The sequence below is a fragment of the Schistocerca americana genome, chromosome 2 (assembly GCF_021461395.2).
Source record: "Schistocerca americana isolate TAMUIC-IGC-003095 chromosome 2, iqSchAmer2.1, whole genome shotgun sequence".
NCBI lineage: Eukaryota > Metazoa > Arthropoda > Insecta > Orthoptera > Acrididae > Schistocerca > Schistocerca americana.
In genome coordinates, this window is record NC_060120.1 from 69,360,298 (window position 1) to 69,375,092 (window position 14,795).

The 14,795-nt window shown below is 41.8% G+C and overlaps 1 protein-coding gene and 1 non-coding gene across 2 annotated transcripts in view; both read left to right on the forward strand.

Moving 5' to 3' along the window:
• LOC124596614 (Golgi apparatus protein 1) overlaps positions 1-14,795 on the forward strand; it is a 146,387-nt gene that overhangs the window by 44,968 nt on the left and 86,624 nt on the right. The window contains exon 7 of the mRNA XM_047135835.1: positions 14,277-14,541. Coding sequence (XP_046991791.1) covers positions 14,277-14,541 — 265 coding nt within the window. The remainder of the gene's footprint in view (positions 1-14,276; positions 14,542-14,795) is intronic.
• Trnas-cga lies at positions 6,126-6,200 on the forward strand. Its single transcript has one exon. It is a non-coding gene; the product is annotated as a tRNA-Ser (tRNA).

Genomic DNA, 14,795 nt, shown 5'->3' on the forward strand with positions numbered 1-14,795 from the left:
AGTTTATCCTGTAGTGAAGTAGAAGTTGATAGTTCCTGTGAATTATTATGGGTGGAGGTTACACTCAACAACCGAGCTAGGTTAATAGTTGGCTCCTTTTACCGACCTCCTGACTCAGCAGTATTAGTGGCAGAACAACTGAGAGAAAATTTGGAATACATTTCACATAAATTTTCTCAGCATCTTATAGTCTTAGGTGGAGATTTCAATTTACCAGATATAGACTGGGACACTCAAATGTTTAGGATGGGTGGTAGGGACAGAGCATCGAGTGACATTATACTGAGTGCACTATCCGAAAATTACCTCGAGCAATTAAACAGAGAACCGACTTGTGGAGATAACATCTTGGACTTACTCATAACAGACCCGAACTTTTCGACTCTGTAAGTGCAGAACAGGGAATCAGTGATCATAAGGCCGTTGCAGCATCCCTGAATATGGAAGTTAATAGGAATATAAAAAAAGGGAGGAAGGTTTATCTGTTTAGCAAGAGTAATAGAAGGCAGATTTCAGACTACCTAACAGATCAAAACGAAAATTTCTGTTCCGACACTGACAATGTTGAGTGTTTATGGAAAAGGTTCAAGGCAATCGTAAAATGCGTTTTAGACAGGTACGTGCCGAGTAAAACTGTGAGGGACGGGAAAAACCCACCGTGGTTCAACAACAAAGTTAGGAAACTACTGCGAAAGCAAAGAGAGCTTCACTCCAAGTTTAAACGCAGCCAAAACCTCTCAGACAAACAGAAGCTAAACAATGTCAAAAGTTAGCGTAAGGAGGGTTATGCGTGAAGTGTTCATTGAATTCGAAAGTGAAATTCTATGTACCGACTTGACAGAAAATCCTAGGAAGTTCAGGTCTTACGTTAAATCAGTAAGTGGCTCAAAACAGCATATCCAGACACTCCGGGATGATGATGGCATTGAAACAGAGGATGACACGCGTAAAGCTGAAATACTAAACACATTTTTCCAAAGCTGTTTCACAGGGGAAGACCCCACTGCAGTTCCTTCTCTAAATCCTTGCACAAACGGAAAAATGGCTGACATCGAAATAAGTGTCCAAGGAATAGAAAAGCAACTGGAATCACTCAACAGAGGAAAGTCCACTGGACCTGACGGGATACCAATTCGATTCTACACAGAGTAAGCGAAAGAACTTGCCCCCCCCCTTCTAACAGTCTTGTACCGTAAGTCTCTAGAGGAACGGAAGGTTCCAAATGATTGGAAAAGAGCACAGGTAGTTCCAGTTTTTAAGAAGGGTCGTCGAGCAGATGCGCAAAACTATAGACCTATATCTCTGACATCGATCTGTTGTAGAATTTTAGAACATGTTTTTTGCTCACGTATCGTGTCGTTTTTGGAAACCCAGAATCTACTCTGTAGGAATCAACATGGATTCCGGAAACAGCGATCGTGTGAGACCCAACTCGCTTTATTTGTTCATGAGACCCAGAAAATATTAGATACAGGCTCCCAGGTAGATGCTATTTTCCTTGACTTCTGGAAGGCGTTCAATACAGTTCCGCACTGTCGCCTGATAAACAAAGTAAGAGCCTACAGAATATCAGACCAGCTGTGTGGCTGGATTGAAGAGTTATTAGCAAACAGAACACAGCATGTTGTTATCAATGGGGAGACGTCTACAGACGTTAAAGTAACCTCTGGCATGCCACAGGGGAGTGTTATGGGACCATTGCTTTTCACAATGTATATAAATGACCTGGTGGATAGTGTCGGAAGTTCCGTGCGGCTTTTTGCGGATGATGCTGTAGTATACAGAGAAGTTGCAGCATTAGAAAATTGTAGCGAAATGCAGGAAGATCTGCAGTGGATAGGCACTTGGTGCAGGGAGTGGCAACTGACCCTTAACATAGACAAATGTAATGTATTGCAAATACATAGAAAGAAGGATCCTTTATTGTATGATTATATGATAGCGGAACAAACACTGGTAGCAGTTACTTCTGTAAAATATCTGGGAGTATGCGTGCGGAACGATTTGAAGTGGAATGATCATATAAAATTAATTGTTGGTAAGGCGGGTGCCAGGTTGAGATTCATTGGGAGAGTCCTTAGAAAATGTAGTCCATCAACAATGGAGGTGGCTTACAAAACACTCGTTCGACCTATGCTTGAGTATTGCTCGTCAGTGTGGGATCCGTACCAGATCGGGTTGACGGAGGAGATAGAGAAGATCCAAAGAAGAGCGGCGCGTTTCGTCACAGGGTTATTTGGTAAGCGTGATAGCGTTACGGAGATGTTTAGCAAACTCAAGTGGCAGACTCTGCAAGAGAGGCGCTCTGCATCGCGGTGTAGCTTGCTGCCCAGGTTTCGAGAGGGTGGGTTTCTGGATGAGGTATCGAATATATTGCTTCCCCCTACTTATACCTCCCGAGGAGATCACGAATGTAAGGTTAGAGAGATTAGAGCGCGCACGGAGGCTTTCAGACAGTCGTTCTTCCCGCGAACCATACGCGACTGTAACAGAAAAGGGAGGAAATGACCGTGGCATGTAAAGTGGGTGGCTTGCGGAGTATAAATGTAGATGTAGTAGCGACTCTACACTGGCTGTCACTCGGCAACCGCCGATTTGAGAGATCTACATCTCTTCCTCATCGTGACTCTCCTCCAATGCAACATTCATGGACTTCGGTCCCAGAAAGAGGACTTATGGCTGCTTTTAGCATCACAGTGTCCCCTTGTACTCTGCCTTCAGGGAATGGAATTGCACCCTCACTACCACTTTGAGCTTTCACATTACTTACCAATTCATTTTGACCTTCCTCTTGAAGTCGGCATTCCATCTCATGGGAGCATCATGCTGCTCATACGGGATGAAATTCTTAGTCAACTCATCTCCTTGGCTACTCGTCTTCAAGCTGTTGCAGTTCACCTTTTCCTTCCCCACCTGACTTTTTCCCTCTGTACCATGTATATACCTCCGTCATTTGATGTCACCAGGTCATACTCCCTTAGCTTATTGGGCAGCTACCTCCCCCAATTTTGCTACTCAGTGACTCTAAAGCACATCATCCCCTTTCAGGTGCTCCCAGGACCTGTCAGAGAGGTGCCCTCTTGGGTGACGTACTTAACCAACTTAACATCTTCTGCCTTAACACTGGAGCACCAACTTACCTTTCAGACTCCTTGCCCACTTATTCCTGTTTGGACCTATCCTTTTGCACTGCCTACCTTGCCCATCATCTCAAGTAGTCCGTTCTTTCTGACACCTACTCGGGCGACCATTTCCCCTGTGCTCTCCTTTTGCTGACTCCTACGCCACCCGCTTGCATGTCCAAATGGCAGCTTACTAAGGCTGACTGACAGCTTTACTCCTCCCTGGTGACCTTCAAAGAATGAGATTTCCCCAGTTGTGATGACCAGGTGGACTATCTTCTTACTGTTGCAGAATGTTCCATTCCTTGCACTTCCTCTTTACCACATCGTGTCCCAGTCCCTTGGTGGATTGAGGCATGCCGGAATGCAATTCGCGCACAGAGACATGCTCTCCGTGTTTTTAACCATCATCCTACGAGGCAAACTGCATTCGTTATAAACAGATGTGTGCAAAGTGTCGTCGCATTCTTCGGGATAGCAAATGAGATAGCTGGGTTTCATCTACTATTTCTTTTAACAGTACCATCCTTTCCTCTGTCATTTGGGACAACCTCCGACAGCTTTCTGGGACCAAGATCCATTCCTCCATTTCTGGCCTCACATAGCACACAATGTTATCGTGGACCCAATTGCTATTTCCAACAACTTGGGCCACCATTTTGTGGAAGTTTAGAGTTCTTCCCACTATCACCCTGTCTTCCTCCATTGGAAACGAGCAGAGGATGCTCGGGCGATACCCTTCGCTTCTCCGAATCATGAATGCTACAATGCCACCTTTACTATGAGGGAGCTCGATTGTGCTCTCGGTTCATCCCGATCCTCTGCCCCAGGGCCGGACACCATCCACATTCAGATGTTGCAGCACCTTTCTCCTGTGGGCAAGCACTTTCTGCTTAACACGTACAACTGCATCTGGGTAGAGGGCACATTTCCCAGACGTTGGTGTGAAGCCACTGTCATACTCATACCTAAGCCCAGTAAGGACAAAACCTTCCTTCTAGCTACCACCCCATCTCTCATACCAGCTGCGTTTGCAAGGTGATGGAATGTATGATTCATGCCCGGCTGGTATGGTGGTTTGAGTCTCGCAATTTACTGACAAATGAGCAGTGGATTTTGAGCACAGCATTCTGCAGTTGCCCATCTCTTTACTTTGTCCACCCATGTCATGAATGGTTTTCTGTAGAAATCCCAGACTGCAGCCACGTTTTTCGATTTGGAGAAGGCCTATGACAGATGCTGAAGAAATGGTATCCTCCATATTCTTTACACTTGGGTCTTCCATGGCCTCCTGCCCCGTTTCCTTCAGGAATTTTTACAAGATCGAGTTTTCAAGGTGCGTGTGGGTTCTGCCTTGTCGGACACCTTTATCCAGAAAAATGGTGTGCCTCAGGGTTCCGTTCTGAGTGTCGTCCTCTTTGCTATCGCCATTAACCCTATCATGGCCGGTCTCCCACCGGGCATCTCTGGCTCCCTTTTCGTGGACGATTTTGCCATCTATTGCAGTTCTCCATGGACCTGTCTCACTGAGCGACATTTTAAGTGGTGTCTTAGTCATCTTTACTCCTGCAGCATCGCCAACGGCTTTCGCTTTTCCACTGACAAAACCGTCTGTATGAATTTCTGGTGATGCCAGTGGTTTCTCCCATCATCTTTACATCTTGGGCCTGTTGCCCTTCTGTTCTTTGAAACTACAAAATTCCTGGGGCTCATGCTCGATAGGAAACTCTCATGGTCTTCCCATGTATCTTACCTGGCAGCTCACTGTACGCGTTTCCTCAGTGTCCTATGTGTCCTCAATGGTACTTCCTGGGGTGCCGATTGAACCACTCTCCTCCGTTTTTACTGGTCCCTTGTCCATTCGAAACTAGACTATGGGTGCTTTGTTTATGCGTCTGCACGCCCATCCCTCTTACGCCATCTCAACACTATCTACCATTGTGGCATCCATTTGGCCACAGGCACCTTTTACACCAGCCCAGTTGAGAATCTGATGAGCCTTAAGAATTTTGCACTTTGCCCTTTTCCACTGTTTCCCCAGCTGCTGAGGTTCAATGTTCTCAGGTAGCAGATCCCTAATGGACCATAGGTTACTCAGAGGAGTGGAAGTCTTAAAGTTCAATATTACCTCCCCAGGAGTCAACAGATGCGTTTCATGCTTGGCCGTGTTAAACACCATCATAAGCCAAGGGAGTGTGCGATCCCAGTTCTCCTGGTCTTTACTGTGATAGGCAATTAATGCCACCCTGAGATTGCGATTTACCCTTTCGGCATACGATGGGTTTGGGTAATAGGGAGTCGTGGTCCCATGGGTAATGCCCATTCCCGTGCAAAAGTTCTTAAACCCTCCTGAGGTAAAACATGAAGCATTGTCGCTTATCAAATACTGCGGCAGCCCAAACATGCCGTATATATTTTTCAAATTCTGAATAACAATTTCAGTTGTCGCTGCCTGTGGTGTGCGTACTGTAAGACCTTCGGTACACACACAATCAGATTATTTGACTTGTCACTCTAACGAAGTGAGCGAGTGTCAGCAATATGTCTCATGGTCTTATCATGGCGTGTTTCTCTTCTGCCGTTAGGTCAGATGATAGAAATGCCACTTGCACGCTTAGAGTAGCAGATTGACGGTGACCAACTTCAAACAGAACTTGATTAATTTTCACACACATTTATTAATATCGTAACAAGCATAAACCTTACGTAACTTGATTCTGGATGCTATTAACAATTGACAATCTGAAGTTCCTTTGGTCTTAGTACGTCAATCTTATTCTCACATATCTCTGATACTTGACAATGTGTCTGTACATTTATCTTCATGGCTATGTACAAGAATATGATAATCTAATGGGGGATGTGGCTAACCCATGTCTCTGCAATATCCTTTCTTTCAGGAGTGCTAGTTCTGCACGTTTCGCAGGAGAGCTTCTGTAAAGTTTGGAAGGTAGGAGACGAGGTACTGGCAGAAGTAAAGCTGTGGGTACCGGGCGTGAGTCGTGCTTCGGTAGCTCAGTTGGTAGAGCACTTGCCCTCGAAAGGCAAAGGTCCCGAGTTCGAGTCTCGGTCGGGCACACAGTTTTAATCTGCCAGGAAGTTTCATATCAGCTACTTGGTTTTCCGATCCTTTAATGTTCTTGACCTGGAACTTAAATGCCAAGATCCTTGTTGCCCATCTAGCTATACTTCCGGTCTTATGAGGACGTGCAAGGACCCAGCTCAGCGCCTGGTTATCGGTCTCTGAGAAAAACTGTGTGTGTTCTAGGTAATACCGAAATTTCTCCATGCCAAATAATACTGTGAGCGCCTCCAGCTTGTAAATAGAATAGTTCTTTTCTAAATGGTTCAAAGCACACGAAGCATAGGCAATAGGCCTCCTTCCTGCGTCCCCTTCCTGAAGAAGGACCGCCCCCAACCACCTCATTTGAGGCATCAGTCTGAAGTATAAACAGAGCATCGAAATCAGGAAGTGCGAGTACTGGTGCTGATGCCAAGGACTGTTTCAGGGATTCCTGCATGGCTTCCTGTGGAGGACCCCACTCAAATTTTTGCCACTTCTTATGCAAGGCATTCAATGGAGCCGTATTCTCCGCAAACCCTGGAATGAAATTTGCTACCCCTGACACACTTCGCAACCTCCTTCACATTTATAGTAATGGGCAACTGCTTTAGAGCTCACAACTGTTCCGCAGCAGTGCTTATCCCCTCCGAAGAGACCACATGACCAGGGAAGTGCATAGATTCACGAGCACACTTTACCTTGGCTGGATTCACCGTAAGATCCGCCTTCCTTAACCTCACTAAAACCTCCCTTAAATGTCGATAATGTTCCTGCATGCGGATCGGGAAGAGGTACTAACCACAATACCACTTTTTTATTCAAATCCCTATAATCGACCGTTGGGTAATAATTCCCATCAGGTTTCCGGACCAGAATTATGGGCGCAGCATATGGCGTATTAGAGGGCCAAATTACTTCCTAATCTAACATCTTTTCAATCTTTTCCTTCAACAGTTTCAATCAAGGTGGAGCCAGCCTATACGGTGCTTTCTTAATAGCATGTTATCAGATAATTCGATGTGATATTCCACGAGACATGTCACCCTCAACCTCTTCGTCAAAACATCTGGGAATTCACTACATAATCTCTGTATTTTCTCTTTCTGTGCTTATTCCAAATGTTCTAACCGCAACCCTTTCTCTTGTCTCTTTTCGGTTTGTAATGCCTCTTCACTAGTCACAACTGCCACAGAAACTTCCCCTTGGTGCTTACAAAATTCAAAACTCTTCTCCGGCTTAAATCTGAAGCCAAATTGCCTTGCACCCCAATCAGTCACCAAATCCGATCTTTTTAATAACATCAGCTTCTAGAATGCATGTCGTGGCAAGCCTGCTTACCACTCTCATCCTCACCCTCCACGTGAAATTCCTAATTCTCGGTTTAGCCCATACGGCACCCTTCACTCTTACACTGGACTGATTTATTGCCTTGTATTTAACTGTATCCTTTTCTATTTTACTCCACTTACAAATAGCACTGTTAACGGTTAAACCAATTTTCTTCGATCGCCGTAATAGCACTACCAGAGTCCAACAACACACACACAGGTTCCTCATTCACAACACAGCATACAAAAGGTAAACCCTGTTCCTCCCCTCTACTTATTGCATAAATATCTTTCCGTTCCATTCCTACCTCTTGTTGTAATTGTCAGGACGTCTTCGGCTTACTCTTTCAACAATTCCTACTAATGTGCGGAACACTTCATATGTTGTTTCAAAGAGGGTAATCTCATGGTAATTGCTGCACTCTGCCTTGTTGCCTTTCTTATGTAATTTGTAGATGCTCCTATCCTAAGGCATGTCTTTCTTTATCCAAGTTTCCTTTATTAATTCATTAGCAGTCGTCTCCACCTTCTTTCCCCCGAATTTTAATAAATTGCCTTCATGTCGTCCTCTGCAGCTGCTTTGTAATTGTTTAAGTTTTTTAACTGCAGTCTTCACCGTCTCTAAGTCTGGTGGTTTCAACTTCCTGCACCTCCCCCCTCCCTTCCCCATCCACTTCTGATTCTAATTCCAGTTCCAAGTTTAGTTCCTCCTCTTCCTCATTGAAGATTACATGGATTTTAGTGATTGTACAGACGTGTTGAGCATGCATCTTGAGGACTATGGTCCCAACATTGTTTTTCAGAAATGGACATAGGCTCCATTCTTTCAAACAGGTGATATAGTATGTTTACCTGTGCTTACATTTCCTTGTGGTTCATATGACACTTTCAGCATTACTTTTCATTGTTTGACCACTGTCTGAAGTGTCGAAACTGCAGGTCACTATATTTGTTCAGTACTAATTCCTGAGTAAACACAACTTCTGTAGACTTTCTTAAGGTTCATTCTGCTAAGTGTTGTGGAAAGTTCTGGTAGAATGTAAAGAGTTTAGGAGCAAAGGAAACCACTCACTGAAAAGCAGAAGCATTGAGTCGTCAGAATGCAAACACAAAAATAGAGAGAAAACTTGCTAGCTTTTGGTGTACATAATTTCTCAAGCTAGAGACATACATAATTTCTCAAGCTAGAGACAGCTAGCCAGATTTCTTTCTTTCTGTCTGTGTGTATATGTGTGTGTGTGTGTGTGTGTGTGTGTGAAGGATATTCTTCAAAAGCTAGCAAGTTTTCTTTCTTTCTGTGTGTACCTGTTGAAAACTCAGTGGTTCTCCTATTCAGTAAATGGTCTCCTTTACATCTAAAGCATTTACATTCTGCCAAATGTGTTGTTCAAAAGTATTTGCTGAAGCTTTTAGATAGTTGCACAAGTTCATAGCAATTTTGTTTTGCATGTTGGTATTCCAGTTACTATGGGTTTATTCATCAATTGTCATTTTTTGTTTGTAGTTCTCTGTTGCTATCTGAGTGTACGTAGTGTCAGTTTGTCATTTGGAGATGGTGAGTGGAGCTGTGGGTGCTAGAAAATGGACTGCCAAGTGGAGAAATCAGAACATTTCTGACATATTCTTCTGTACGAGTTCAGTAGAAGGCAGTCAGAAACATTTGCGCCATGTATGAGGATAATGCCATTGGACAGAGCTTGGCAAAAAAAAAGGTTATTTTTTTTTAAGGAGGATCATTTTGACATCAATGACTCTACTTGTTCATAAAAACCTTTGAGTGTTTGAACATTGTTTAAACACATTAATCCACAGTAATCCACTTCGGTGTACTCAAGAACTGGCAAATGTGAAGAAGTTGATCATTACATCATCATGTGAGACACTTGCATGTAGTGGCAAGATTAAAAAATCAGGGATATGGGTACCACATGCTCTAAGCCAAAATCACAAAAATCAGTGGGTTGCTATATGTGCATCTCTGCTTGCTCACCGTCAATTGACTTGTGAAAAACTTTTGACCTTTCCTATCCTTCATCGTTACTGGTGATGAGAATGGTATCTGTTTGCTGACATAAGGAAAAGAAAAGAATGTTTGAGCCCAAAGCAAGCAGCAACTTTCCATACAAAAACCTGAGCACATCCATAGAAGACCATATTATGCGTCTTATGGAACAACGAAGGTGTTGTGTGCTACGAATTGCTTTCCCAAGGTGTAACCATCACTGCTGACATTGTCAACAACTGAGAAATATTGCAGGTGCAATTCAAGAAAAACTATCAGGAAGACTACATAAATTAATGCTATGCCTGCCTGGATTATGCTAGACTGACAAAAAATGCTATACAGGAGTTGGGTTAGAAAGTCATTCTGCACCCACCTTGTTCACCTGATCTTGTGCTTTCAGATTTTCACCTTTTTCACTGTCGATTGAACTACCTTCAAGAAACTTCCTTCCTGGATGAAAATGCACTCCGAACGTTGCTTGATGAGTTCCTTGCCTCAAAACCGTCTGATTTCTGCAGCCATGGAATCGGCAAGTTACCCCAGCATTGGGAGACTGTTGTAAATAGTGAAGGAGAATATATTATTCGTGACTGAAGTCTCTGTTATGTGTATCTATTGTGTTATTAAGCATATGGGAAAAAGCTACGAACTTACGCACTGGCCTAATAATGCTTCTTTCGTGAAGGGATTCGAGTTTTAACGTGTTGAGATCGAGGGCCTCTTCTGAAACATGTGCAGTAACTATTTTCAAAATCTAGTATCCGTATATGATTTGTCACAACCTGTTTTGGTGTACTGGAATTATATTTACTGAGCCACTGCACGTTTGTAATTTATCGAATGTAAGCTCTTTGATAGCATAAGAAAGGCCAATGTGGGTGACATGGCCTGGATATCAATTTCAAAAAAATTTATACAGTTTTTCTGCCTTTATTTTTTGAGATGACAGAGTGGTATTTAAATTGAGTCACTTTTCAGACATAACTTTTTTAAAAAAAGATGTGTAATTCTTTCAGATACTACTAGAGATTTCTTGCCTTTGAAGCTTCATGACATATCTAGAAGACAATAAAGTGTTGCTTAAGCCATTTCATATCATTATTCCAATCTTTTTTATTAAACATCTGACAACTGTGCCAGATTCATTGATTCTGTGGCTGCAGTTGTATGTTGTTAAGAGAAGCAACCATCATTGTAGTTACAGTATGTACTGTATCTGTTGTCTTTCTATGAATTGTTGATTGATTGCTGTTTTTGTTGTTACTATTGCCAAAGCTACAAAAGATCTTGATCTGTTGTCATAGCATGTTGTGCTGCTAAGTTCAGATAGTTCTTTTTATTGTCTTGTAACAGAAACATATTCTTTCACTTCACAGGTTCACCATCTTTGACACACATTCCTGTTGAGGAAACACTTTTATAAACCTCAGTCATATCCAGAAATGTGCATTAATTGCAGTAAAATGTATAAACTAATAAATTATTAGTCTCTAAGTAGAGTTCAACACTGATTGTTTCAGCATTCTGTGCATGAAATGAGTTAAACCTGATGTTTAGTTGCATACCAAATAAAAATTAAAGATGCCTTGACAGCCAGTGAGCAAGACTTGAGAAATCCAGACAGGTGGAACAGGGTCCAGAAAGTAGTGAAAGAGCAAGTAGAAGAAACAGTTGGTATAAGAAGAAAGGAAAGAAATGAGTGGATTGATCATGAATGTACACAAGTTATAGAATGTAAAAATGCAGCAAGACTGAAAATGTTACATAGAAAGACAAGAAGAAACATGAAGGTGTATAAAGAATTAAGGTCTAATGTGCATAGGACACATAAGAAAAAGGAGGAGGAGTACTAAAGGAACAGATTGAAACAAGAAAATTCTGTCATGCAATAGGAAAGATGAGAAAAATTTTCAGCCAATACAAAATGCATGAAAAAATAAAAATGGTAAGATAATTAGAGACAAACTAAAGTATTGCAGAGATGGGCATAAGATTTTGAAGATATGCTCAATATCAACTCGGACCATGAATCCAAAAATTCACAAGAACAGCAAGAGAATGTAGAGGCTAGAGAGGTTAAAAGGGAAGAATCAAAGAGACCAACAATGCAGGATTTGAAGACGGTTATACATAAATTGAAAAGTAACCATGCACCTGATGAAGATGGGATAGGATGAGAATTTACGAAATTTGGTAGTCATATGCTAATATGTGAAATACGTGCACTAATAAATAGCATATGGAAAAATGAAAACATGCATGAGGACTGCAAAACTGAATAAGGTGCCGTATAAATAAGAGTGGAGAAAAGTTAGCTTGTGAAAATTATAAAGGAATAACTTTATTAGATACAGCCTACAAGATTTTTCCAGGGTCCTGAATGAAAGGATAAAGAAGTGCGCTGAGAATATCCTCAGAGATTACCAATGCAGTTTCTGACCAAGTAGAACCACTTCTAATCAGATGTTTGTTATTAGACAAATAATAGAGAAATTTTGGGAGTGTGACAAGATGTCCACTTCCTGTTTATTGATTTTAACAAACTTTTGATAGTGTTAACTAGCCAGCATTGTATAACATACTAAAAGAATTGGGCATCTGTGATGTGCTAAGAAGGTTAGTGGAGTTAACAATTATGGACACAAAGGCAAAAGTAAAAGTTAGCAACAAAATGATCAAGAGCTTTAAGTTTAAAGATTGAGTGAAACAGGGTGACAGTGTCTCTGCAGTCCTGTTCAACTTAGTGCTGTATAGTGTGATACAATAAATAGATGAGAGAGGAACAGTAATGATGAAATTCAGTGATATATGTGCATATGCAGATTATTTTGCAATTGTGGCAAAATATCTAAACACCCTTAAAGAATTGTATGAAATAATGGAAGCAGAAGAAAGAAAAATATGACTTATACTGAGTTAAAACCAGATCAAATACATGGTAATGTCCATTTCTGAGGAATGCACAACACTACACGACCTCAAGGCCCCTAAGAAATGTTTTAGAGCTGTCGGCTGCTTCAGTTATTTAGGTGCCCTCTTGATCAGTGATAATAATGTGAGACAATGTATTAGAGAATGATAAAAGCAGGAAACAGCCTATTATGCAAACTTACAGGTTTTAAAGAATTCTCTATTAGAAGGTCAACCAGGTCAAGAGTATGCTATTCCCTTGTGTGACCAGTTGTTATATATGGGTCAGAAATGTTGACAATGACAGAAGCAGATCTAAACAACCTAAGGGCATTTGAAAGGAAACCCTACCAAAAATTTATGAGCCCATGAGAGGGCAGGTGGTGGGGAACAATGTACAGCCATGAAATACAAGAGCTTATAAAAGGGAAAGATATAGTGAAAGTTGTTGAATCACAAAGAAAATGGTGGTTAGAACATATGGGGAAGATGACACATGTCAGGATGCCCAAACAAATTATGAAAGGCAGATTTTACTCCAGAACGAGGAAGGGCTATGCAAGAGCTAGGTGGTTGGAAAATGTTGGCTTACCTTATCAAGATGGAGATCCAAGAATGGAAGAGAAAAACAAAGATTTATGGAGGAAGATTGTTGAGAAGGCAAGGCCCATCAAGCACTGTAGTGAAGAAGAAGAAGAAGAAGAAGAAGAAGAAGAAATGATGATGATGATGATGATGATGATTAGTTAACATAAGTCTGTTTTGTAGTGGTTAATAAAAAAAATGGGAGAAGAGAGACCGTGAAAAAGGGAAAGAATGAAGAGCAAATCGGACTTTGTATTACAGAAAAGCTATCGGACTTCGTTATTCGGAAAAGCTATTGTTGGGGTGGTCCTTGTGGCGTTTTTGAGCAAAAGTTAAACCAATTTTCACTACAAAAGTTATTGAAAAGAAACAGAGAATAACAGAATGTAACGGACAGGGGGAAGTGGCGTAGACGAGAGATCATCCTTTACCAGATTAACTTATCTTCTTTAGGGCGGCGTCCACGTCTTCAAAAATCTCATTCATTTCAGCGTGAAAAAATCTGCTCCGAAATCTTGCAATAGTCCAGGGACCACTAATTTATACCAATTAAAATCATCTTGATACTGTATGCAATTTAATTCACTTTGCTACTTCCATCCACCGAATTTCTTAATAATTTCCACAATGTCTACACATTACAATCAGATCAAGATTAGCCATTAAGTTTTTACGTCAGCATCCGATCACGCCTGCCTTAAGCTACCGCTATCAAGAGACAATTGAAAACGGAATAAAAAAACAAAAAAAGTTAACAATTTTGGTAGTTTCTCTGCCGTCGAGCGCTCATACCGCTGCGACGAGATATTTTTTATCTGAGGGAACGAGTGTAGCGCGGCGAAATTCAAAGCCCCGCTACAGTTTCCCAGAGCCTGTGCTGAGGTTATTAAGCTTGATGTGCTACCTGTCATGAGTAACAGTGACTTACGGCGGGGTTTCACATAGCAAGGATTACTTGCTGTGACTGAGCAGCGTGCATCCACATTAAAACAGTTAAGCAAAGGTATTTGCTACATCTGGTTTATGGTTTCCAGCACCTTTGGTGGTAGCCTGTGTCATTGACACAAGTGGTAGTTCCATATCTGTCAAATCAATTGATTCTTTGGAGGGCATCAAAAGAGGACTGAACAGTTAACTAAACCTGGCTCTACTGATGTGATAATTATCGACAGAAGTGGCAGACCTATTCATCTGATATATTGTATTTTCTCCTCCATTCCTTTTCTTTTTTCCAAATTTATTCATTTCCTCCCGTCTTTCAGGGTTTTGTCCTGCTTGATGGAGAAGCTTGGCACTGACCACATGAATGAAGCATGTGAAACAGCACTTCTTCAGATCCAGTATTTTGTTGCTCGAGACTTTAAACTAGACCCACAACTCTTTAGGAACTGTCGTGAAGATGCAGCTCGTTTATGCCACGCAAAGAGATTTTGGATTGATGCAGATGGTCAAATGGACCCTGAACGTGGCCCCTTGGTGCTGCCTTGCCTGTATCGCTATGCTTATCACACTCAGGAAACATTGAAAGTAAGCAGATTCTTTATAATCTAGATGTACTTTTATTACAAAAATTGTCACACTGCATTCTTGTTAATTATTAAACATGGTTTGAAGCGCATGAGTATGCCACTGATTGTGAAGGGTTACACGCAGTGTCAGGAAGAGAGGAAGAGGGTGTAAAATGTGTGAGACAAGTGGTATCTGTAGCAGCAGACAGCTATATCTTAGCCGGCCGCGGTGGTCTAGCGGTTCTAGGCGCGCAGTCCGGAACCGCGCGACTG